The 27,156-nt window shown below is 42.2% G+C and overlaps 1 protein-coding gene across 1 annotated transcript; it reads left to right on the top strand.

Annotated features, from left to right (window-relative positions):
• Positions 1 to 283: 283 nt before the first annotated feature.
• Positions 284 to 26,921, top strand: APPL1 (adaptor protein, phosphotyrosine interacting with PH domain and leucine zipper 1). The gene is made up of 22 exons (XM_069966998.1): positions 284 to 439; positions 5,089 to 5,187; positions 10,866 to 10,925; positions 12,003 to 12,074; positions 12,396 to 12,483; positions 12,591 to 12,632; positions 13,389 to 13,447; positions 14,325 to 14,471; positions 14,560 to 14,642; positions 14,723 to 14,881; positions 15,049 to 15,237; positions 16,060 to 16,102; positions 16,337 to 16,393; positions 17,048 to 17,136; positions 19,143 to 19,325; positions 19,489 to 19,535; positions 19,680 to 19,854; positions 19,941 to 19,977; positions 20,324 to 20,470; positions 22,667 to 22,717; positions 22,797 to 22,886; positions 22,987 to 26,921. Exons 1-22 carry the CDS (start codon positions 386 to 388, stop codon positions 23,134 to 23,136), a joined length of 2,121 nt encoding a protein of 706 aa, XP_069823099.1. The 5' UTR covers positions 284 to 385; the 3' UTR covers positions 23,137 to 26,921.
• The last annotated feature ends 235 nt before the right edge of the window (positions 26,922 to 27,156 follow it).

Raw genomic sequence — 27,156 nt, 5'->3', positions numbered from 1 at the left:
GGACTAGGATATAATATCATATCCATTAGTCTAGGCTACAATATAACCTAATATGATATAATAGCCATGCTAGGAGTCATGCACTGGGCCAGGTCGCTGCTTCCTGCGTTCCGCAGCTCTGTCACACTGTATCACTTGTCATTCCTCCTCCCCTCCTCTGGGCACTGGCATCTCACCGTCCTCACGATAACTTCCTACCTGCCCGCCCCTTAGCAACGCAGTTACTGGCGTCCCGATACACCAATCATCATAGAGTGACGGCTGCGGCCAGCCAATGAGCGCGCCCGGAGGCGGGACATCCGCTGTGTGTGCTCCTGGATGTCGATCAGCTGCTGTGACTGTCGCTCCGGTTCAGGTGTCTTGTTTTCCCGGTTCCTCCTTCGCCATGCTCGGTACAGACAAGCTGCCCATCGAGGAGACGCTGGAGGACAGTCCTCAGGTCAGGCGCCAGGCTGGGGAGGGACGAGGGCATTGCATTGGGTTGCATTGGACTTGACGTCATTTTATGATGTCTGGTTGTGCCTGTATATCAGGAATGAGGGGATATAGCAGGGTAGGGGTGTGGGGGCACCCAACTACTGGCACAGGAGTGCTACTGATAGCCATAGAGAAGTGTACAAACTACAACTCCCATCATGCCCTCCGGCTGGAGACCCCCTGGGGGGGGCACTTATTTAGAGAATAGCAATCCCCCATTACAGTGCTACCTGCCTCCTCTCCATCTGCAGATACAATGTATACACTGGTTATATATGTATATGTGCTGAGTTATCATACATATTATAAATGTCCTTTCTCTGTTACCTGTCACTCACCATTCTGTATCCATTGGTTTATAATAGAAATCCTCCCCTCCCCCTCCATTAAGCCTCCTAGGGGGATGTCAGTCATCTGCTCTGTTACTAGGTGTCTGTAGCATCGGGTGACAACAGCCGTAAAACAGGTTGTGTCATATGACGGACTTGTATGGCAATTTCCAGAACTCTACTGTATATTTAAAGGGAATGTACCATCAGGCCCGGGCTGAAGCACTGGAGGCGGGCTGACCCACTCCCAGTGGGAGGAAACCCCCAACCCTCTATAATACAGCTCCATTGATTCTAATGGAGCAGTGTCATAGATGGGCAGGGGTTTCCTCCCATTGGGGGTGGGTCAGCCCGCCTCCAGTGCTTCAGCCTGGACCTGATGGTACATTCCCTTTAAGGCAATTTTGCTTACACTGACCTTAAAGTGACTCTACCATCAGGCCAGGGCTGAAACACTGGAGGCGGGCCGACCCACTCCCAATGGGAGGAAACCCCAGCCCCTCTATGACACTGCTCCATTAGAATCAATGGAGCTGTATTATAGAGGGGCTAGGGTTTCCTCGCACTGGGGGTGGTCAGCCCGCGTCCAGTGTTTCAGCCCAGGCCTGATGGTACATTCTGTTTAATGGTATAATGATAGGCTATACATATATGATAATGGTGGGCACCATTCCTAGCACCCACACATCTAAGTGATCAGCTGGGGTCCCGTCATTCAGATTCCCAATGATCAAATGTTCATTGAAGTGATATAAATGTCAGTGCAGGGTGGTAATGGGAACAAGTCCTAAGACTAGACCTATCTATCTGTGTTTCCTGATCATAGGTGTGCCTGTGTTTAATCTATATATATACCTACACATTATAGTTAAAAAAAAAGTGAGTGAGAAATAAGATAAAATTCATTTAAAAAAAACTTTTTTTTTTTTTTTTTTTTTTTTTTTTACATCAAATGCATGTATACTATCTTTTGTGGTTGGTGAATGCTGTAAAAAGACACACACAAATCTAAAAAGAATGTACAAATATACACTTGGCCCAAATAACAATGAATACAACATTAATGTATATGTACAAGGCATTCAAGGTTAAATGGGTATTTCTCTCAAACATAACTTTTGTATATGTTGCTGCCCATGGTGAGAATAACAATGAATTCAATACTTATTATCTGTTCAGTCTCCTTCCCCCAGTTTTGAGCTGCTGCTTTCTGCTGAAGACACAAAAAATCTGTGTATGAACCTTTCTCTCTGTCTTCTCCTCCTTACCCCTGCCTTCTGAGACAGCTGATGTAAACAAGTCTCTGACTGGCTGCATCTGCAACATTTCATCTTCTTTGTAATGCTGGGAGGGTCAATTTGAGGCCAATTGCTGACTAAAGTGAATGTACCATCAGGCCCAGGCTGAAGCACTGGAGGCGGGCCAACCCACCCCCAGTGCGAGGAAACCCCTACCCATCTATGACACGGCTCCATTAGAATCAATGGAGCCATATCATTGATGGGCAGGGGTTTCCTCCCACTGGGGGTCGGCCTGCCTCCAGTGCTTCAGCCGGGGCCTGAGGGTACATTCACAGCTACAATGTTGCAGATAAATCCAGTCAGGGACTTGGTTACATCACCTGTCTCAGAAGGGAGGGGGAGACAAAAGAGAGAAAAGCTCACACACAGATTTTGGGGTTTTCACCTGAAAGCAGCAGCTCAGGGCAGGGGGAAGGAGACTGAATAGATAATAACAAGTATGCAAAGAATTGTTAGTCTTACCATGGGCAGCAACTTATCAAAAGTTAAGTTTGGGTAGAATACCCCTTTAACTAAAGTAGTTTGTTCTCCTCAAGGATCTGTTAGGGGAATATATTGTCCTCAGCTCAGTCCTTGGGCTACAGGTCCATATTACTAGTGGCTGAAATGGCTCAAAAATAATTTCTGCTTGGCTAATGGCTGAAATGATACAAGGCATTCCAAGTGTGGTGTATATGTGCCTACACCGCAGCCTGTCAGTCACCTCCATGGGAGACCTCTATTTATTATTAGGTTGATTTGCCACAAATGATACAGTCCTCTGTGGCTAATGGTGCGTCTACACGGAACGATTATCGTTCAAATTTTTGCAATAACGATCACATTTGAGCGATAATCGGCTTGTGTAGACACAGCGAACGATCAAGCGAAAATTAAAAAATAGTTCATTGTGATCTTTCAACATGTTTTCAAATCGTCGTTGGTCATTCGCTAAAAATTCGCAGATCGCTTTGTGTAAACAGTGTTTCTCTGATTCACCCTATGTGTGAGATGGGCTTAAGGATACTAATAGACGGCCAATAGGAGCTCGATAACAACTGTAAACAACCTATTACACGGCCAGATAATCGTTTAACATGGGCTGCAAGGACATCGTTACCAATGCCCTTGCAGCCTTTGCTTAAATGGTATACTTTACCTATCCACGCTCCAGGGCTGCTGCTGAGGTCTGCTTCTCCCTAGCTCCAGCGCGCCGTAGCTTCAGAGCAGCCTGTCAGCTGACAGGCCACTTAGCCAATCACAGGCTGCGGCGGTCCTGGCCTGTGATTGGCTGAGTGGCCTGTCCGCTCAGACAGGACGCTCTGAAGCTAGAGTGCGCGGGACTCGGGGAGAAGCAGAGCGCAGCAGCAGCCCTGGAGCGTGGATAAGTAATGTATACCCTAGTGGTGCGTGGTCGGTGCCCAACAATTATAGGTTCTAGCCTATATCAACGATCAGCAGATTATTGTCTTTATTACACTGAGTGATAATCGGCCGAATCGGCTATTATCGTGTTATAATACCCTAAGCCAGTGATTTTCAACCTTTTTTGAGCCGCGGCACACTTTTTATACTTAAAAAATCCCGGGGCACACCACCAACCAAAATGGCACAAAATGACACTAAAACAGTACATATTATACATATAGTTAATAATATAGATTCTAAATGTATTTATACTCATTCAGTGTGAAACCTGGGCCTGTTTTCTTCTCCCCCCTGTGCTTCTCTCCACCATACTTCTCCCCCCTGTGCTTCTCTCCTGTGCTTCTCTCCACCATACTTCTCTCCTGTGCTTCTCTCCTGTGCTTCTCTCCTGTGCTTCTCTCCTGTGCTTCTCTCCTGTGCTTCTCTCCTGTGCTTCTCTCCTGTGCTTCTCTCCTGTGCTTCTCTCCTGTGCTTCTCTCCTGTGCTTCTCTCCTGTGCTTCTCTCCTGTGCTTCTCTCCTGTGCTTCTCTCCTGTGCTTCTCTCCTGTGCTTCTCTCCTGTGCTTCTCTCCTGTGCTTCTCTCCTGTGCTTCTCTCCCCCATGCTTCTCTCCCCCATGCTTCTCTCCCCCATGCTTCTCTCCCCCATGCTTCTCTCCCCCATGCTTCTCTCCCCCATGCTTCTCTCCCCCATGCTTCTCTCCCCCATGCTTCTCTCCCCCATGCTTCTCTCCCCCGTGCTTCTCTCCCTCGTGCTTCTCTCCCTCGTGCTTCTCTCCTGTGCTTCTCTCCACCATACTTCTCTCCCCCCTGCTTCTCTCCACCAAACTTCTCTCCCCCCTGCTTCTCTCCACCAAACTTCTCTCCCCCCTGCTTCTCTCCCCCATGCTTCTCTCCTGTGCTTCTCTCCACCATACTTCTCTCCCCCCTGCTTCTCTCCACCAAACTTCTCTCCCCCCTGCTTCTCTCCCCTGTTTCCCTCCCCCATCCCCATGTTTCTCTCCCCCCTGCTTCTCTCTCCTGTTTCTCCCCCATCCCCAGGTTCCTCTCCCCCATTGTTTTCTCCTGTTTCACAGGGGCACCATAGTTTGGGGAACTTCCCCCGCGGCACACCCGACCATGTGTCGCGGCACACTAGTGTGCCACGGCACACTGGTTGAAAATCACTGCCCTAAGCAATCTTAAAAACGATCGCAATAACGATTTTACTAACAAATTTTCTAACAATTTTTTTAACCATTTATTCGTCTAAACGCTGATCATTATAAAAACCAAATCGTTGCTTCAAAATCGTTAAACGATCAATTGGCCGAATTATTGCTTCGTGTAAACGCAGCATCAGTATGCACCATAAAGAACCTATGAGACATATTTTTACTCTACTCAAGAATATTTAGTGTCACACTCCTCCATCTTCCCTCCCTTCCTCCATAATGGTCACAGTAGGTCTCTCTTCCTATCTCCCTTTGTGTTTCCAGCAGCCTCACCTCAAGCACAGCGTCACGTGTAGCAGATTACTTAGCTGGGAATGTATACTACCATGATCAGCTCATAGTTTGTGTGTTCTTATTTTCAGACCCGCTCCCTCCTAGGAGTGTTTGAGGAAGATGCAGCTGCCATCTCCAGTTACTGCAGTCAGCTCTACCATGCCATGCGCAGGATTTACGACGCTCAGGTACCTACCGCACAGCTTTGTTATGTTTTTTTCTATTCATAGTCCGTGAAAAAAGTTGTCCAAAGAGTTAAAGGGATTTTTACAATAGAGTTGACCCCTGTAAGCCAGGACTCGTGATCGGAGGTTGGTTGTTGGTATGAAAAACATTTTAAGGAAAATCCCAGTCAAAAGTGACAAATCCGCTGTCACATGGTCCGTGTAGGTGTTCACATGATAAATGCCTTGTACTTGGTGTTACTGTATGGCTTCTGATCCCATTACCCAAATGTTCAGTAGAGATTAATTAGGTATATGACACACTGGACTGTTTATTTTTTTATTTGGGATTAGTCCAGAAAATCTACTGGGGTATATATACATAGGATTAGACAGGGAACGTGCATGCAGAACGCTGTTAATGAATCGGGGGCTTTTGATGACTGAGCCTATATAAAAGTGTCCAAAAGACCTAATACGTTTACAAGATGTCAAAGTTTAATGCCTTGTGGGCTATTTTCTGTAGGAAATCTTCCATTGATTTTATGTTGTTTTATTGAATGTGGTTTAGTTAAGTGAGTAAAGTGTTATTAGAGCCTCACATAGTCTAGAGCATTGCTTTGTGCTGAGCTTTGCAAGTATGGGGGGTTTTATCATTTCCAGCATCCAAAGTGGCAAAATTGGGCAAATAATGGTGATCCATCTCAGCCCTGATGTAGGGAATGATAAATAGCCCCCATTATCCTCCGTTTCCGCTGCTGTTTATGCTTCAGGCTTTTTTCCTTTTTAGTAAAAATTGTATTACAGCACATACAATAAATAGCAAAAATGATAATTTGCTACACGAAAAAGCATCTTTATATACTAGTCCTTCCTTGCCATCTTCGTTAGAAGCTTGCCCGACTTCTTCCTGAAGCTTGTTCAAGATTTTTATTTCTCAATGAAGAAATGATGTAAGGGCACTCACCGATACGTGCCGAAAACTTTATTGTAGTAAAAAAAACTTGCTTGTTACATACAAGTATAGCAGGCGGCAGGGACGCTGAACCCCCTCCAGCAGACAGCTGTTTCGCGTCTCCACGCTTCGTCAGTATACGCCCCTTCCTTCACGTTACAGGTAAATACACCTGTGTGAGTGACATGTAGGAAGTGGGTGTCACAGTGGTTTTAAAATAACAGATAACATATTAAAAACATTTGTTGTTACCACTACACAATGTATTTCAGAGAAACATATGTTATCTGAAATACGTTGTGTAGTGGTAACAAAATATGTTTTTAATATGTTATCTGTTATTTTAAAACCACTGTGACACCCACTTCCTACGCGTCACTCACACAGGTGTATTTACCTGTGACGTGAAGGAAGGGGCGTATACTGACGAAGCATGGAGACGCCGAACAGCTGTCTGCTGGAGGGGTTCAGCATCCCTGCCGCCTGCTATACTTGTATGTAACAAGCAAGTTTTTTACTATAATAAAGTTTTTATTGAGACTTTGGGTATGCACCGCTGCAATTCAAGTAAGTGAGCACCATCGTTGCTGAAGTACCTGTATAAGTGTAATACTCCAATCATCTCACCCACAATCCGAGCCGCATGAAGGTAGTAGTGCCGGTGGCTGTATCTTTTAAAGAACAGATTTTTATTTCTATTTTACATTATCTAACCACTGAACGGACGTGGATTTTTTAAAAAGGCTTTATTTACTAAAGGGGTTGTTCACCCCTCAAAAAATTATTTCAAATGAACTGGTGACAGAAAGTGCCAGAGATTTGTAATTTACTTCTATTAAAAATCTCAAGTCTTTCAATACTTATCAGCTGCTGTATGTCTTGCAGGAAGTGGTATTCTTTCCAGTCTGGAGGGCAGGAGAAGTTTTCTATGGGGATTTGCTACTGCTCTGGACAGTTCCTGACATGGACGGAGATGTCAGCAGAGAGCCCTGTGTCAGACTGGAAATAATACACCACTTCCTGCAGGATATACAGCAGCTGATAAGTACTGGAAGATTTTTTTAATAGAAGGAAATTACAAATCTCTGGCACTTTCTGGCACCAGTTGATTTGAGAGAGTTTTTTTTTTTTTTTGGGGAACTCCCCTTTAAATGCATGAACATTTATCAAAACGATAAACAGGTCAGAAGTGTCAAAACCACCTAGAAGCATCTAAGACGTATGGTAGGAAATACAGACACCAATACAGAGTCTGATGCAGAGACCAAGAGTGAGTCAGAAAGGGCAGCTGAGATGAAGCATAGAGTTTATAACTTTTGGGGCGAGTGCGATCTGACAGTAAACAGTAACAACAACAATGTCAAGTTACAAGAGTCACACATGACTGTACATACAGGTCATAGATGTCCACCAACCACTTGTACTGAGCCTTAGGAATGGGGGTGCAAGACTGAAGGAGAGTGTAGATATTAGTAAGCGGCTTAGAGTAACAAGAGAGAGGATGAGAACATTATTTTGGTGGCAGCCATGTTGCCCCTGAGGTTTCAGCACAGTATTTAGAGAGAGCCTTTATAGCAAAGCCTATAGACACAAGAAACAATAGACTGGAGGGGACAATATTGACATCTAAGGAGGAGTTTTCAAAGCAAGCTGTGTTTGTGCAGAAGTGGTTGCATTGGAAGAGGATTGATCTCTGAACATCATAAATTATTATTATTATTATTATATATTTTTTTTACTGATTAACATATTAAAAATTTTCTCTTTTTTTATTTCATTTTTGTACATTATTACGGGGGCAGCCATCTTGGCTGAGCTGTTTTTAACAGCATTTAGTAATAGGCTTTACAGCAAACCCCATGGACATAGACAGCAGTGGAAGGAGCTGTCCCATTGACATAAATGTGAAACATTACTGGGCGTACTCTGTGACCTTTAATGGGGTTATTCCAGTAGGAAAGGATGAGCTATGAGCTTTATCTAATGAAATCTCTACCTACTGGTGTCACTTTCTACTGTAATACTGTACAGATCACAAACAGAACGCCTCAGCTCAGTTTTAGTATACACCAAGTTTCGGCACTCGCCAAGATCTTGCAAACATGGTAGATTTACATCAGGTGGTACATCACAGGAGAACGCATTTAGGCATAAGTCTTCATCAGCTTCCTGAGCTCAGCTTAGTCTTAGGCCTAGGTGTGAGAATGAACATTGCAAGATTTCAGGATTATTTTATAACATTGATAGGAAAATGAAATATAAAAACACCAAGTTCCTAAAGGAAAACTATCAGCAGGTTAGCAGCATCCAACCTGCTGATATCTCCCTATAGCGCACGGGGCGCTGAGGATGAAGGTAATTTTCTTACTTCGATCCTCTGCGCCGTTGTGTTGAACTTTGTAGTTTATTAAATACGTAAATTAGGTGGTTTGGCGCACTGGGAGCGGGACTACCACCAATCTGCCAGCCTGCCCCTCCTAATAAATATTCATCTGGTGTTTATCGTCCTTAGAGGAAAAATACATCTAGAGGATTGCTGTTATTTGTCTAATAGGTCTCCAGCAGGGCTGTGGAGTCGGTAAGCCGCAGCTCCGACTCCAACTCCTAAATTTTATCAGGACCTACTCCGACTCCTGCTCCTTCATAAATGGCCGGTCATATACCAGGGGAGTTATTTATCACACTGGCTCAGCAGCTTCTCCCTAATGTCCTACATGATCTTAGGGCGACTTTTGAGTGAATAAAGGAATACTGTATATAAAGCAGCTTCTCCTGTGTGTGCAGAGGATTTAGCCAGTCTCCAGCCTCCATGTCCTGAACAACTCAGAACTAGACTAGATGGAGCAGGTGGTCTTTTCCTGCTGACAATCTTCTATGTTTCTAACTAAATATTCACCATACTTAAAGAAACAGTGCTAACAATGCCAGATCCCTGTGATATACAGGGGGTCACACATAGTGATATAGAGAGGGGTCACACATAGTGGCAAAGAGAGGGGTCACACATAGTGATAAAGAGAGGGGTCACACATAGTGATAAAGAGGTCACACAGTGATATAGAAGGTCTCTGTGGGGGCACGCAATAGCACGCACACACACAGCCTGCTGCAGCCATAGCATACACACACACCCACACAGCCTGTTGCAACCATAGCATACACACACACACAGCCTGCTGCAGCCATAGCGCACACACGAACAGCTTGCTGCAGCCATAGCACACGCACACACACAGCCTGCTGCGGCCATAGCACACATACACACAGCCTGCTGCAGCCATAGTGTGCACTCACACACACAGCTTTCTGCAGCCATAGCACACACACACACACAGCTTGCTGTAGTCATAGCACACACACAGCCTACTGCAGCCATAGCGCGCGCGCGCACACACACACACACACACACACACACACACACACACACACACACACACACACACACACACACACACACACACAGTTGCAGCCATAGAACACTGAAGAAAAACTCACAATCTTCTCCCAGAGAGAAAACACCACACTGAGGACAGATGTTACTGCTACACTACTTATGTCTTCTCCTCCTCCTCTATATTACACAGGATATCTCCATATTACACTGCTGCTCATATACAGTCATCCAGCATCCAGGAAGAGAACCGCACAGATCTCCCCCCACACAATGGACTCTTCCAGCACAGAAACAAACTGCCAAATAGTGACCGACAACTTTTCCCCCGACCACCCTTATGTAATAGGGCCAGTGTCCTATTACTAATATATTCCCCGACCACCCTTATGTAATAGGGCCAGTGTCCTATTACTGATACATTCCCTGACCACCCTTACGTAATAGGGCCAGTGTCCTATTACTAATATATTCCGCGACCACCCTTATGTAATCGGGCCAGTGTCCTATTACAATGTTGCTCATAATATATATTAGTGAGCAAAACTTGTAAAATTCATATCAAAATTCAATTCTACATTTTTTAAAGATTTTTTTTAAAGCTGGAGTCGGAGTCTGTACATTTTGTTTTCCGACTCAGACTCCAGCCAAAGCTAGCTCCCAGTCCAACTCCGACTCCAGCCAAAACTAGCTCCAACTCAGACTCCACGACTCCGACTCCACAGCCCTGGTCTCCAGAATCATCTCATCTCGTCTTTACTGATGAACACAATACCAAGAACTGGGCCTTCAAAACCCAGTAATATTTTGATCTTTTACGTGACACTATGTATATAATATGCAACCACAAATCTAAACCTGCGTAAGAGAAGTTGTGGTAAGCGATAATAAGTGGCTGTATAGCAGTCTTGTGGTTACCCAACTTCAAGATTTCACTTCCTTTTGTTACAAGATGAGTTATGATCTGCTATCATAGCATTGGTGTTATTATAAGGATCTGAGTATTACTGGGTTATATCAGTTGTGTAAGGATATTTCAGCTGGAAAGATTTATCACCTAACTACAGGACAGCGTATATGTTTGATTGGTAGGAATAGGGGTCCCAACATCACACCTTGGGGGCACAACCTCAGGTTATCAGGGGAAAGGTCAGTGGACATGCGTAGTAGATCCTGGGAACAACCTTCAGTCAATGAATCCATAGTAAGTAAATATCAACCCTAGGATATGATGTTTTTATAGTGTCAGGTCATCACATGGGATTCTGAACAATATATTACAGATTCTATTATTAAATTTATGGTTCGAAATCTTGACTATTTAAGTGTAATTTAATTGTTATTTTGTTTCACCAGAATGAATTAAGTGCAGCCACTCACCTGACATCTAAACTTCTGAAAGAGTATGAAAAGCAGGTATGTGCACAGTTTTAATACAATATATTTAACTTACAGAAACATTAATCTTGAAGGGAAACTATCAGCAGGTTAGAAGCATCTAACCTGCTAATATGTCTCTGTAGCGCACGGGACGCTGAGAATGTAAGTAAATTCTCACCATCATCCTCTGCGCCGCTTCCATGATCTTTGGAGTTTTGTCTTCTATACTAATCAGGTGAATTGGTGCTCTGGGGTGCACCGAATACAAAGATCCTCCCCTGGCCAAACCACCCTCCTAATGGATATCAGTAGAGCAGGTGGGCAAGGGGTAGATCGTGCACTAAGGGCACCAATATGCCTCGTTAGCATATAAAATCAACTGCCCTGAAAATGAAAATACCCTGAATATGGTGCTGAGGATGAAGGTAAGAAATGTACTTTCATCCTTGGTGCCCCATGCGCTGTAGGGAGATATCAGAAGGTTAGATACTTCTAAATTGCTGATAGCTTCCCTTTAAAAAAAATGCTGGAAAGTAATAGTTGAAAGCCCTGTTAATGGGTTAACAGGACCTTCTGTATACCCTTGAAAAAAACAATGTTGTAGCGAACATAAGAGTTGACGTCCTGTTAATCCTTTACATGTGTGGCTATTCCTAGTGGGCAGGGTTGACATGCTTGTTCTCCTTTTGCTACAGCCTGCTACAGCCAGAGACAGACAAAAGATGGCTGGTTTGCTGGGGATAATATTAAAAAAGATAGATTTCTGGTAGTTTTTATATTGTATTATGTTGTTTCTGCTGTAATCAGGCCACAATCCATGTATCCCACACATGGATCATGGCCTTACTGTGCCATTACTTACATCTGTAGTATGGTTCTGAAAAAAAAAAAAAAAAAAACATTCATGTCATGGTCAGTTTTGCTTTTTAATCTGTTTATGCGTGAGTCTATTGCTAACTATAATGTGGTTTTATTGCTTGCTGTGTGTTATATCCTCAGTGCAAAGTACAAAGACGGTGACTTAGGAGTTTTGCTGCTGACCTGTCTTATTCTCCATTGCCATGTATGCATTTATTTTTTTACATGTGATTAAATGTTTTTGTTAATTTGCAGAGGTTTCCACTAGGGGGCGATGATGAGGTGATGACTTCAACCTTGCAACAGTTCTCCAAAGTGATTGATGAAGTAAGTGTCTATTACATATATATCACAGGTGACCCCTTTATGGGTACTCATGGCATACGGGACAATTATGCAAGCAATTCTCCGAAAAACAGCTATACCAGTGCCAAAATAAAAATGTTGTGGTTGTTGGAAAGTAATGATTGGCCAACAGCTATTGACTATATGTCCAGATCATATATATATATATATATATATATATATATATATATATATATATATATATATATATTATATATATTGTGTATGTAAGGTATAGAATCCACCTAACTGCATTACATGTAACTCTGCTTTGTCCCATTGTGGCTTCTTTCCTGCCCACAGCTGAGCTCCTGCCATGCAGTTTTATCCACGCAGCTGGCCGACGCCATGATGTTTCCCATTAGCCAATTTAAAGAGAGGGATTTAAAAGGTAACGCTATCCGTCCCGCGCCCTGCATGTTCTTCTGGTTCAGATATACTGCACTTCATTACTCTATAACCTGAAGCGACTGTATTCCTCTCTGTTTTACATTACAGAAATCCTGACTTTAAAGGAGATTTTCCAGATTGCCAGCAATGGTATGCTCGCCTTATGTATGAATGATAGAGCTGTACATGCTTCATAAGGAAGCAGATAAGGGCATTGTGGAGAAAGTTTTGCTATATCAGGGTTAATGTATGCATGAAATCGGTTCCCAGCAGTAGAATATAGGAGTTCTATAAAATGTATGAGTGCATCAAGGTGTTGGGCATTTAGCAAGCGGTGTAACATTTTACATTGTGGAGTGGAATCTGCAGATGGGGAGGGTTGGGCTTTGTAACTTTGAAGAAACTCAGTTGATTTCATTGGGTGGGAACGTTATGGTGAGGTTTCTGACAAGGATATGCCATTTATTCTGTATTGCATGTATGTGTCCACACAAATAAAGATTAATCACTGTACAATGAAAGCTTTGTTGACTTTGTATGGGAACATTCTTATTTACTCAAAACCTTCCCAGATTTAATATTCCCAGGGCTACCAGCTTGTGTCCAATATTACTGGGATATCCCATATAGGTCTCATTAGTGGAGGTCGCACCTTAGCTGGATAAGAGGGGTTCGGTGTCTTGCTGTTTCCATAACTTTATAGACTTTAATGGGGTTAACTGTATGCATATATGCAGCCACCCTCTTAATTTGTGGCATATACTGATCACCATTATTGGATCTCTGTTCTGCTGGGTGTTGGCTACATTTTGCTGGACCAAGTTAAGTGTAGTGGGGAACACTGAAGCTTCACATTAAATTTCAGTATGTCTTGGTGGTAATCTCATGGCTTTTGTTCTTCTTTAGATCACGATGTAGCAATCAACAGATACAGCCGTCTTTCCAAAAAGCGAGAGAACGAGAAGGTGAGCACATGATTTTATGACAATAGGCCGATCATGTGAATTTGATCTCAGAAGGTAGGGGGAGGACAGAGGAGTGGAGAGCAGGAAGTGGATCGGTTGAATCAGGCAGTGAGGATTTTCAGCAGCTTCAGGGTGAGATTCAGGATGTGCTGCAGACAAACAGCCCAATTCATGTAATAGAAACCTATTACAAACAAGATTAGGTTATGGGTAGGAGTTCAACAGGCTTTAATTTTATTATGTGGAATACCCCTTTAACTGTCAGCTAGAAAAGACTTCCCAAACTACTTACAAGGATACATAGCTATGAGTGAGAATGTCTTACTTTATTGTAGTTGTCCAGGCTGCAATCACCCACACCCACCTTTTATTACCACTCAGAAGTGTCATAGAGGCGTGGCTAGGGAACAGATGTGCATTGAAGTGCCCTGACCACACCTCTGTGACACCTTACAGCAGCAATAAAAAGCATTTTTAGGTGATTACAGCCCCAGACAACTACAATAAAGATAGTCTCACTGCTTTCATGGCTATATAAGTCCTTTGGAAAGTCTTTTTTTTTCTACCTGACCGTTTCTCTTTAATTAATGCACCTCTGGGTTATCATCCAACCTGGAGAAAATGTTGTGTTGAGGAACAACAACTCCAAACGCTGCTGCCTACAGGGTAGTGTTCTGGTGGCCACATAAGTACCATGTGTACTGTATACAGTTATTGGATGATATAGTAGTCACCTTTGGGTGGTGGTCTAAAAATGTTTTTCTACAATTTGAATTTTCCAGATGTTAAATAAATGCTTGGGCCCCATGGATTTGGCCATGTTAGCTCTTCATAAATAATAATTCATAAATAAGCCGACATCTGACTTTACTTGTAGACCAAGTTTGAAGCCACAGAAGACGTTTACACGGCCAGGAAGAAGCAACATCAGACCATGATGCATTACTTCTGTGCACTAAACACCATCCAATACAAGAAGAAAGTAGCTATATTAGAACCACTGTTGGGATACATGCAGGCCCAGGTAAAGACACTGTAAGGTGGTTTAGATTAATAATAAAATCTACCTACACATTGGTTCAGCAAATCTTTTTTTTTTTTTCTTTCTTTAGATGAGTTTTTTCAAGATGGGCTCTGAGAATCTTAATGGTCAGTTGGAGGAATTCATGTCAAACATTGCAACCAGTGTGCAGAAGTGAGTATCGTGCGAATAAGGAACCTCTACACCATAGAGCTTTTTTTTTTTTTTTATTAAAATTATTTTTTCCATTTTAGCGTACGTCGGGAAATGGACAGTGATATAGAGACGATGCAGCAAACCATCCAAGACATGGAGGTGGCAAGTGAACCCATGTATTTACCTGACCCTGACCCAAAGAAGCTTCCTGTCAACCGCAATTTAACAAGGAAAGCTGGCTACCTCAACATACGCAAGTATGGGACCATTTACTCTTCTGCATAAATCAGGTTAAGGGGGGCCTATTGGGTGGAATCTATCACCCTATAGTTTTGTAGTTTCAGGATGATCGGATTTTAAAATCAAATTTTAATATAATTTTATTTATCTGCACAACTAAGCCTCATGTTCTTTTCTATTTCAGTAAGACAGGGCTGGTGTCCTCGACATGGGAGCGACAATATTTCTTCACTCAGGGAGGTAATCTCATGAGTCAGGCGAGGGGAGACGTAGCCGGTGGTCTGGTGATGGACATAGACAACTGCTCCGTGATGGCTGTGGACTCTGAAGATCGAAGATACTGCTTCCAAATCACAGCCTTTGATGGAAAAAAGTTTGTATAACTTTACTGTTCGGCATTATCACATTAACTTCTCGGGCGTGGTCCAATAGTCTTACATTGATGTATTTTTATGTCCATGTTACAGCTGCAGGTCCTGGCCCAGCTGTCAGTTTATCTAATCAGACTGGGACCACAATATGAATGTAATGTTACAACCATATGGGGCTAGTGTGAACCCAGCCCTGTATGTATAAAGGTTAATGTAGGCGAAGCAGTCTTACTTCACTGTCCATTACTTTTCGCTCATATTAAATTATTGGAAAGGTGGTTTATAAGAATAGACATTTCTCTTAATATGAAATCCTTGACAGATACTAACATAATTTTTATTGTACAGCATATACTTGGTTTAGTAAATGCAGACATAGGTCTGCATATCTCTCATGGGAGGAAGCGAAGAGGGACATGCAAATGTGCACCCACCTTTTTAATTTCACCTCTGTAGCTCCTTCTGGTCCCCTGCTGGTTCATCTCTTTTCCCTGCCCCCTGGATGAGAGCAGGGCAGGACCGGTCCAGTAGGCCAATCACTGTCAAGGGTGGGTCACTTCTGCAGTCAGTGATTGGCAGAGCAGGCAGATCCCATTCAGAATTTTTGTCTCCTAAGCAAGGAGATAAACAGTGAGGGACCGGAAGGAGCTGCAACGAGAGCTGCAGGGAACAATAAGTATAATCTTTTTTACCTTAGGCTGAGACTTTATAAAGTGCAACCCTTAAGGCATTTTTTTTTAGATATATAATGTATAAAATGAGAATAAAATTTTAAAGATTATCTGCAGATATTTTGGAATAATAAATTTTTCCTTTCTTTGTAGGTCAGTAATTCTTCAAGCAGAAAGCAGGAAGGACAGTGAAGAGGTAAGGACATCTGCATCTTTTTATAGTGTGCTTTTTTTTTTCTCCTATAGAAAAATCCCATATGACTGCAGTGCACCTGTTTTCCCTTTTTCCCTTTTGTGAGCTAGGTGAATATGATGGGACATGACAAGAAAAATTGTCCAGACTTAAAGTTGCGAAGTTGCAGAGTAACCTTTAATAAGCAGTGTGATCTCACTATGACCGTAACCCTTTATCCCTGTTTCTGTGTTGCAGTGGATCTCCACAATAAATAACATCTCCAAACGTATATATCTAACAGAGAATCCTGAGGTAAGTGTCTGTGTATTATAGATGCTATTCCAGAATTCTAACAGAATTTCCATCTATACTGTATGCAATGTAAATATTCAGTGTTTGAAATGTTCTGTGTACCTGCTCCAAATCGACCACATACACAACCAGTTTTATGGCATGCTATTATTGCAGGCTTATTAGATGACTAAAAATATAACTAGACGTGTAAGATAAAGAAATCATTACAGAGATCTAACTGTTACATTAACTGCCCTTCACATCCATCCTTAGGCAGTGTGGTCTATACCTCTTGACTAGGGTTTCTATCTTGTTTAACAATGTGGGAGTGTGCTCCATAGTGATGGGATAAGCCAAGGGTGCCAACTTCAGGGACCATACTAATAAGGGCCTCCCCCCTCCTAAAAAGTCTGTACTATCATTTGGGTTAAACCATCTCAGTAATTGGAAACTGGTCATTGTCAATTTGCAAAAAAAACATTAAAAAGTAATCTTTCCCAATCTTGAATTTATGGCAATAATTTGTACTGCAGTTGTACAATGCATTGCCTTGTCCCTGTGGAGCCTTAGCCGATATATGTGTGTTATGTTTAATATATATATATATATATATATATATATATATATATATAATAAATTTCATTTGCAAAATATTATACATTTCCAAAACAGGAAACTGCTGCCAGAGTAAACCAGTCGGCTATAGAAGCAGTAACTCCATCGCCATCTTTCCAGCAACGACATGAGAGCATGCGGCCCGTGTAAGTTAATGTTAAGTGGTAACCATCATCCTGCCTGGTGTGTAGAATAGATGTGTAAACTTCCTGACAAGTGTGTAGCCTGCTGCTAGAGCGATCAGTATAGGGAATTGCTGGAAGGCTTATAGATGTGCTCAGAATAGTGGTCTCTCTGGTTGAAAAGAGAGGTTTTTTTATTGATCTTTTGGAAACTTTTGCATGAAAGTAGTAGTATGTAGGCTTTAAAGGGGTACTCCCAGCAAAAAAAACATCTTTCAAATCAACTGGTGCCAAAAAATACCAGAGATTTGTAATTTACTTTAAAAAAAAAAAGTGTCTTCCAGTATTTATCAGCTGCTGTATTGAAAGAAGTGGTGTATTTTTTCTAGTCTGGAGAGCTGAAGAGGTTTCATATGGGGATTTGCTGCTGCACTGTGTCAGACTAGAAAGAATAAACCACTTCCCACAGGACATACAGCAGCTGATAAGTACTGGAAGACTGGAAATGTTTTAAATACAATTAAATTACAAATATCTGGCACTTTCTGACACCAGTTGATTTGGAAAAAAATGCACGAGTACCCCTTTAAGTACAGGAGGGGTTAGTTATGAATGTGTAGGAGTACATATCTAAATCTCAGTGTTATGGAATGCAGGATGAAAGGGACATCAGATTAAACCTCAGATATTTCTGAATAGACAGTGGCTTTACCTGGTATTCATTTAAGAAGCAAGAATCCTTGTGGTAAATCTTCACTGGTAATAAGACACTATGAAGACTCATGAAGCTATCCTGTGACCTTCTGACCATGGGGTCCAGGTTATTCTTGTTTCCGTCTATTCTGTTATCTTTAGGCACAAATTCAAGCGAATCATGATCTGCTATAGTCAGATTTCAGCATGAGCAGGACATGTCTATGTCTGAACTGCTACTCTTGTTTGGAACAGGGTTGACGCACACAGCCCAGTACTCAATAAAACACATCCGTCAGGGTTAGTCTGGATATAAAGAAACCTTGTGTATGGAAACTAATAGAAGGCTCTTACATACAAACTTGCTGTTATGGTGGTGTAGTGCCTTTTGTGTCTCAATCCATTGTGTCGTTGTAATATTTAGAAAAATAGTAATATTAAAATGAGATAGTTTAGTGCATTCAGGGCGCCGCTTACATATGCATAATACAGTGATGTCTTGGAGGACAGCTCACACAGGTTAAATGAAGTATTACATGCTGTCTATTAAAGTCATTTAGCTGCCATGTAACTCACAGATATGTCAGGTCCTCATGAACAAAAGACGCTCTTTGGCTTCTTCATCTTTGTTGCAGAAATGTTTTTAAATGAGGGTCCTGGATAGGGACCCCTTCTTTCTATTGAGAAGTCCCTTATAAGGTAATTGAACTTTGGGTTTTCTAAACCAGACAACTGCCTTTATACATCTAAAGGGCTTGTTGTACTTACTGCCGAGTTCCAGCGTTCTTACAGAGTTCCAAGATAGATTACAAGGGAATACTTGGGAGAGTTGGCAGTGTTCTCCCTCTACTTACTTTCCAATGTAAAACAAGTTTAGCAGTGAGCTTGTTGCTTTCTATATAAACCATGTAAGACCACAGGTGCCGATGACCTACTAGATGGTACTTACTGAACAGCCTGTACCTGGCTGCAGCTGGCACTTATAGCATTTCATTACCTGTATCTGACTGATAGGACATGAGTACTTGTTAGGGGCTGTAAATGTTGAGGTATTAGTATATTAGCGTTAGTAACTGAATATCTGTTTTCGACTCTATGGTCTCTTCCATAGGAACACTGTACAGTTTTAAGGGCTTCCTACAAGGGTGGCACCATTTCGGGAAAAAAGTAAGGACCAAAGCATTGCTGAGGTTCCTGCAGTTTAATGGGGCAGATGGGCACATCTCATCTACAAAGGGGAAATTGCATTGTATAATTTTTAAATAATTACTTATTTTGCCCCACAATAAGTACATGTTCATTTAGAGCACAATTGATGCTTTGACTTTAATTTGCAGACAGTCTCGTCCTCGCACCACCCGCACAAACAGCGTGGGGTCAGTGGGCTCTGATTCCTCCGCTTTAACCGCTCTCTCCCTGGACTCCATTGTAGCACCAGACACCCCTATACAGTTTGATATAATTTCACCAGTCAGCGAAGACCAGTCGGGACAACCGAGAACTCCAGGACAGTCCGGCAGGTACAAACAATGCTACTTTTTTTTTTCTTCCTTCTTATTTATTTTACTTATTTGTATGTGACACCAACATAACCTGCTTTACTCTGCCTTATGCAGAATGCACACGTCCACTTCAGGAGTTTACAGTCTGATATCACTACTGTCCTCCATCTTATCTTAACAGGCGAACAAACCCTTTTGGAGAATCTGGAGAAAAATCTGAATCTGAAGGTAATTTTCTTGTGGAAACACATCCATATTAAACCACACACTGCCTTAATGCTAATATCCAATGATTCCCTTTCCATAGGATTTTGATTCCTAAAACCAGTCTGAATAGCTGCAGAGTTATTGTCATGTTTCTTCTGCGTTTAGATTCCATCCTCCATCAGTTGTTTATTGTACGTTTCCTGGGATCCATGGAAGTGAAAGCAGACGACTGTCCGGAGGTTGTATATGAAACTATGCGCCAAATTTTAGCAGCCCGGGCAATACACAACATCTTCCGTATGACGGAGTCTCACCTCCTCGTCACTTGTGACTGCTTAAAGTAAGTTATAAGCATTCATAGAAAAACTCTTCATACAGAGAGAATACTGTATGTCCTGTAAATCTGTACATATCATGTCATTCTAGGCTGATTGATCCTCAAACACAAGTGACAAGACTGAGGGTGAGTACTGGAATAACCTTAATGAGCTATGCAATAGAGAAAACAGTACTGCTACTTTGTATACTGGTAGCAGTAGTATGTAAAGTACAACACTGGCCGCTGGCAGCTTTATAGTTCTAAGTGTTAAGTAAGACAATGGCCGTATAAGAGAATAGAGAAATATGAGGAAAAAACCTCAGTTGCAGTATAGAGCAATATCATTGTTTGAGCTCTGTATTACAGATACATAGAATAAATCCATGAAAGGGCAGTGTGCATAAGCCCTAAGGGATTGGGTCGCGGCAAGAAACTGGTTTCTACATAAATAGTAGTCTACAGATCCATTATAACCGGCTTTGTTTTTCAGTTTCCGCTGCCCAATGTGGTTTTATATGCTACACATCAGGAGAACAAGCGTCTGTTTGGGTTTGTGCTGAGAACAGCAGGAGGGCGGACAGAGGGAAGAGCCGTGTCTGTGTGCTACATTTTTGAGTCAAACAATGAAGGAGAAAAGGTAAGGGTCCTCTTACACGTACAGATAAATTGCTTAGTGGCTTGTATAGCGAACGACAAGTGATGGTTTTTCTTTTAAATGGTAGATATTTAAACGATAAATTACTATGAAGAGTCATTAATGCGATCGTAATCGCATTCACATTTATTCTGTGAATATTCTTAATATTGTTCATATCTGTACACTGTGAACGATGAGCGTTTAAACTGAAAGAATTGAGAACGATTTTGAGGTCAGCGTGAAAGATGCGATCAACGACATACGAATGATTGTTTTGCCGTGTTTACGCCAAAAGATTATCGCTTAAATTTGAACAATTTAGCAATTTTTCGGCCCAGTGTAAAAGCCCCTTAAGTCTAATATACTATCCTTACTTTGATGATGATAGGGAAGAGACGGCACTCCAGGATAAAGTGAAGGTGTAAGTTTTATTCACCCAACACGTGTGGCGACGTTTTGACTCTGCTTTAGAGTCTTTCTCAAGCCTGGTTTGAGAGTCGAAACGTCGCCACACGTGTTGGGTGAATTAAACTTACACCTTCACTTTATCCTGGAGTGCCGTCTCTTCCCTATCTTCATTGACGTACTGGTGGTACCGGGGGTCGGTTACCTGGAGTCGTGCACCCACAAGCTGGAAGCTCATTGACTGGAAGTCTACACAGTGCCCTTCTACTCCTTCATTGTCTATCCTTACTTTGTATGGGTGTATTCTACACTAGTAGTTCTGACCGTGTGTAAAGGTGGCTCTATAACTGTCGGCCAAGCACTGACAGTTATCTCTTCTGCTCTTCCCATACACATATAACATTCAGCACTGCTGAAAGTTTATATAATCCCTATGCTGGCTATCTCTCCTAGAACAAAGGGGCCGGGCACTAAAAAACCATTATGCCGACCCCCTATCTCCACCAACATCATCTTTCCCTAACTTCTCTGGCAAGTCACTGTATATCACATACTCTCTGCTGTACCATAACACAATGCTGGGGGAAATACACTGAATTGACCGTCTGGCACTATGCTGGCACTGATCTAGCTGTTACTAGAGACAGATTTCCTCTGACAACAAGCATTGGACATCAGTCTGCACAGAAGTGTGACACCTAGTGGCCAAGCAATTTTTATAATGTCACTTTTTATTAAAGGGGTAGTGCGGCGCTAAAAAATTATTCACAGAATAACACACATTACAAAGTTATACAACTTTGTAATGTATGTTATGTCTGTGAATCACCCCCCCTTCCCGTGTCCCACCACCCCCACCCGTGTACCCGGAAGTGTGGTGCATTATACATTACCTGATCCGTGTCGCGCATGTCCTCCATCTTGTGTCAAACGTCCTCTTCGGACGGACAGCCGAATCGCTGCCACTGCCCACCCTCTGCCGCGTCATAACTGTGCTCAGCCCCGATTGGCTGAGCACAGTTATCCTCAGCCAATCGCGGCTGAGCAGCTGATGACGCGGCAGAGGGGGGACGGCGGCAGCGATTCGGCCGTCCGTCCGAAGATGACGTTTGGCACAAGATGGAGGACATGCGCGACACGGATCAGGTAATGTATAATGCACCAACACTTCCGGGTACACGGGTGGGGGGGGGACACGGGGAAGGGGGCGATTCACAGACATACATTACAAAGTTGTATAACTTTGTAATGTGTGTTATTCTGTGAATAATTTCTTAGCACCGCACTACCCCTTTAAGTAGCAATATACAGATGTGTTAGGAGTCACATGGAGGAAAGTTGTATGAAACAATATTGACCATTTCAGAACTGAATTTGCAGATTTGGCAGCAGAACCTTTAGCATTTCCACAGCGAAATCCCTAACATTGCAAATTTTCACTTTGAAACATAACCATTGACATGACCATTGAACATAACTTAACATATTATGAATATAAAATCTACATCACAGCTCGGTTTTTATGCACATTTTGTGCAAATAAGCTATGGTACACCTGCAGTGCATCTGCCCCATGTGCAGGGTTCCTATAGGTTACCTTCTACAAGGAGCTTTCACACACATACAGGGACTTTGGAGGAAGACCAGCTTTCCATAGATTGTGCCGAACAAATAATACATCTAAATATTGGCACACAGAAGGTTCAGATGTTGAAATGTTAGAGCCCTGTGGAATTAATACCTGTGCTTTCTAAATACAGACTGGGCCTAATCTTTTTGATCTGTCCGCAGATTTGTGACTCGGTCGGCTTAGCCAAACAGATTGCTCTTCACGCCGAGCTAGTAAGTGACCAGTTGTTCTTTGCCATCATTGTCTGTGGTTTCTTTGCAAACCCTACATCACCTGACTTTTATCTTCAAGGATCGAAGAGCTTCTGAAAAGCAAAAGGAAATTGAGAAAGTAAAGGAAAAGCAAGAGAAAGAAATGAGTAAACAGAAACAGATAGAAAAGGTAACAGAGTGTTACTGTTCATTGTGTATGTCCAGATTTTAGGGGTTTTAGAGATTTTAAACAATTGGGCAATAAATTCAAAATATCTTTCTTGTTTCAGGACTTAGAGGAGCAGAGCCGGTTGATAGCAGCATCCAACAGACCCAACCAGACGGGCACAGAAGGACATTTTGTTGTTCTTAGTGCCAACCAGTCGGAGGAGGGCGACCACAGCGAGAATGGAAAAAAGAAAGGGGAATCTGAGGCGTGAGCCTGAACACAAGCAGAGACTTGGTGACAAAATCCTCTTGCTCATTTGTCTGGCACAAGAAGCATGTGAGACAGAAGTAACCAGAGCTCTTTTATAGAAAGCCGCAGTTATGACATGCAGCAGTGCATTACCCTCAAGCCCGACAAATGGCTGCCATTCACGGACCAGTGACTTCACACGAGCAGGATCGGAAATCCTCAATCGGAATACAGATTTGGGATCTCATTGGTTTTGGCTTCTTTCGAATTGTCTTTGAGATTTTGACCTCATTCAGCTTTTCTACTCCTCTGCTGTTTGATGTTTCTTATTGTTGGTTTATTGATTAGATTAATATGACATCATTGAGTTTCCCAAGATGGCCTATCCTATGCTTACTATAGACTGCAGCCCCACTGATCAAACCATCAATGTTTAAAGGGGTTCTCCAAGCATACTTACCCTATTCACTCTGAATTGCACCAATTTCATTACAGGAGTGCACAACCTCTCCAGCTGTTCCAAAACGGCAATCCCATCATACCAGGATAGCCAAAGGGAGTCCAGGAATGCTGGGAATTGTAGCCTTGTGACAGCTGGAGGGCCACGAGTTGTGCACCCCCTGCTATAGACTATTTAGTAAAGAAGCATTCTCCCTCCAGCTTGCAATTCTCATGCTAGAAATTCATTTGGAGGGTCACAGGTTGGGGGAACACTGTCCTGATGGGGAGTTAAGCCGAAAATCTCTATATTAGCAGTACAGTTGCCTGCAATCTATGTAATCTATTGAGGACAGGATTTCGTAGCATGACGACTATTCCTCCAGGTCTTAGAACCTACAGAAAACTTTCCATACTTGTGTGAAGTATATAAGTTTTGTTTTTAGGGTTTGTGCCCCTTTTACAATGGACATTGAGGGTTTTGCTTAGCCCTTCCTCAATCTTATATGACTGTAGCTCCAGAGTGTCTTGTTCCCTTACACGAAATGCGGATTTATATTTCTCCAAAAGCCCCAGCTATACAAAAATAAGTGTGTTCTCTCACTCCTATACATCATAGGAAGCTCCTTAGTACCTGGAGAAGGCTTTATATGGATAGACTTTACATTGAGAGCCAAATTTCCAAATGCGATTAATGTCATATAGACTATGAACCTATATGAATTCATTTCTCTGTGAATGTAACCTTTTGCACTAATCTTTGTAAATAGTTTAATAGCTTCTATAAAGAGGTTGTTCAAGATTAGAAAAAAAAAGCCTACTCTTCCCCCCCCCCAACAACAGCACCACCATTGTCCATAGGCAGTGTTTGGTATTGCTCATTGCTGAAATACCAGAAACAGCGAATAGACAATAGGGGATTGGAAAAAAGTAGTTTTTCTTTTTTTCTAATGTTTGGCAACTTTTAAGTCAAGATTGACAAGGGAATTTTATCAAGTCGAGTGATTAGATGTTCAGGCTTTTTGGAACAGTTGATCACGTTCAGGTGGATTTGGTGGGTGTTTGCGACATTTATGATATGTTTAATGGTAAAGGTTATTTCTTTATAATATTAATGTAATGATCTACAGCGTTTGGACAGATCTCTATACTGCTACTGAGGTGTCTAATAGATTTAAAGGGTTTGTCGGATTTTGAACAGTCCAAAAATAGTCACTTGGCCTAATTTGTCTTTAAAGTGCACCTGTCCTATTTCCTGTGTGGCTGCATGTTATGGAGGAGGTGATGCTGAGCAGATTGATATATGGTTTAGAGGGAGAACCTTCCCTGCTCACGATGGACTTATGAGTCCAGTGGGTGGGATTATTCATTAATAGACAGCTATATTTGTTTTTTGCTTTTTTTTAAGTCTCTGCTTTTTGGTATTCTAACTAATAATCTAGCCTCTGGCTCTCTAGCTGTTGCAGAATTACATTTCCCAGTATGGCTGTCACGGCATGCTGGGAATTGTAGTTTTGCAAGAGACAAGAGCCACAGGCTGGAGATCACTGACCTAGAAGGCCTTGTAGTCCAAAAATACTCTTGTATAATGTTAATGTAAAATGTTTGTGCTGCACTAGTCATCTCCGACCCTGTGGCTGCCAGGACATGCTGGGAGTTGTAGTTTTGCATCAGTAGAAGAGCCGCAGATTTGAAAACCACTGCTCTACTCTACACACTTAGGGGGTGATTTATTGACAAGTACACCGGTCTTAAATTTGGCCCCGTCCATTTTCCCTGGTTGAATTCACTAAGAGTTGCCTGGCGTAAATCATGATAAATGAGGCGCTGGAGGAGGCTTCCCTGTCATGCCCTCCTGAGCCACACCCCATCCGCTTATCAGGCGAGCGGGGGACATGGCAGCCGTACACCAGGGAGAAGGGGCGAATCTGCACCTTCTCCCTGGCGTACGCCCCCGCCGTAAGTTTGATAAATGTTCCCCTTGATGTCTAATTTTACAACTTAATTTTAAGACTATACACTACACAGCTAGATACTGTCCCTCTATCTGATGTCGGATCTTGTTTTTCAGATCAATATCTTTCTGGTTTCGCATGTGGAAGATGACCAGTAATGGATTCTCCAGCAGCAGATTTGTTGCAGAAGTTTCTGCAGCTGCCCTAGTTATCTGAAATATCCCCATTTACATGAATGGAACTGATTTTCAGAAATTTCTTTAACAAATCTGCTCTTGTGTGAACTCGCCCAAATTAATCTGTTAGGGTGTGCTGGGTGTTATAGTTCCACCAACCTTGGGTTGTTTCTCAACTCCAGTCCTTAAGGCTTGGCCCCAACAGGTCATGATCTGAGGATATTCTATCCGCACTTCTTAAGCCACCAGTAGTCAAATGCCATCAAGATTTGCTCATCTCTAGTCTTGATACATCTTAGAGCCCATTTGCATCATGTCTTGTTCATACATAGGTCTGACAAGGTAATTGCATTTAATGGACCAATGTAGTCTATGAGTGACTTTGTTTAGTCCATTTTCCAAATGTGTACATTTTTGTGTGCATGCGCAAGGTAAACCATAGCCTACCATGCTTTTACATCCTGCTTAGGAATACAGACATAACTGATCTGGGTCACTAAATGACTTCAGTTATCCAATTAAAATAAATGGGTCTGACACAAGTATGCATCAAAATACCTCTAACATATGAGCGAAATGTTATGTGAATGGACCCCCACCCATACACTATATGATGGAGATACCTTAATCATTGCTTTTGCACTTTTCTTGTTTTAATGCAACATGTTTATGGCCTGTGCCTCAAATTCTCAGTTTTTGTTAATAGATGTCATTTATAATGGAGAAAACATACTGTACAAATATGATTGAAGAATTAAACAGAATTTATCCGAATAATGCTATTATTTTAGGGAGGTTTTAACATTTTATCATCCAGTGGTTTATTCTATATATTGGTTATGTTACCGATTCCTTTCAGCCTCAGTTGTCGCAGTACAACCTAGAATAGCAATATTATCAAACTGTAGTCTGTATAGGCTCATGCATCTACCTTTTCTCTCCATGCACTGAATAGCTGGAGTTGGGCAATTCTTTACAGATCATCTCCATTATAATGTGTGTATGCATCTTATTCTACAGTTACTTGTTCAATCACCACTATGGACAATTGTAGACATTTCTCAGTCCTCCATGCCGGGTGCCCTGAGAGTACGGCCGACCATGCCTTGTGATTTGTGGTTGTGATTTGTATATAACACTAAATAGTTGAGAATTTTTAAGAGTCTGTCATACCTTTTTGGAAGTTCCATGTGCGTATCTGTTATGTGTTTATGGCACAAGAAAGCATTTTACTAATCCGTCTGTGTGGATTTTTTTGGTACATGCTAGAATCCTTAAATCATGCCACTTGCTTGCACTAGGTGATTACAGAGCTTGCTGTACCTCAGTCGGTGCAGGCTTCTGTATATTCTCTGCATCTCTTTCCATACTGGGATATAGTGGGTGGGTGGGTGCCTCCCTCCCATGTTGTTCATATGCCATTATTGGTTCCTAACTGAACAACCCTTTAAAGGGAAACTAAGTTTCTTTCCT

The sequence above is a fragment of the Dendropsophus ebraccatus genome, chromosome 4 (genome assembly GCF_027789765.1).
Source record: "Dendropsophus ebraccatus isolate aDenEbr1 chromosome 4, aDenEbr1.pat, whole genome shotgun sequence".
NCBI lineage: Eukaryota > Metazoa > Chordata > Amphibia > Anura > Hylidae > Dendropsophus > Dendropsophus ebraccatus.
The sequence above is the reverse complement of the archived record's forward strand: the minus strand, read 5'-3'. Positions and strand labels throughout refer to the sequence as shown.

What these genes read in the sequence shown, in the direction of transcription:
- APPL1 (XM_069966998.1), top strand. Translation starts at nt 386, where the DNA reads ATGCTCGGTACAGACAAGCTGCCCATCGAGGAGACGCTGGAGGACAGT. An exon ending in GCAGGATTTACGACGCTCAG is followed by an intron (nt 5,188 to 10,865) that starts GTACCTACCGCA and finishes TTGTTTCACCAG; the next exon opens with AATGAATTAAGTGCAGCCAC. An exon ending in GTCACTTGTGACTGCTTAAA is followed by an intron (nt 19,855 to 19,940) that starts GTAAGTTATAAG and finishes ATGTCATTCTAG; the next exon opens with GCTGATTGATCCTCAAACAC.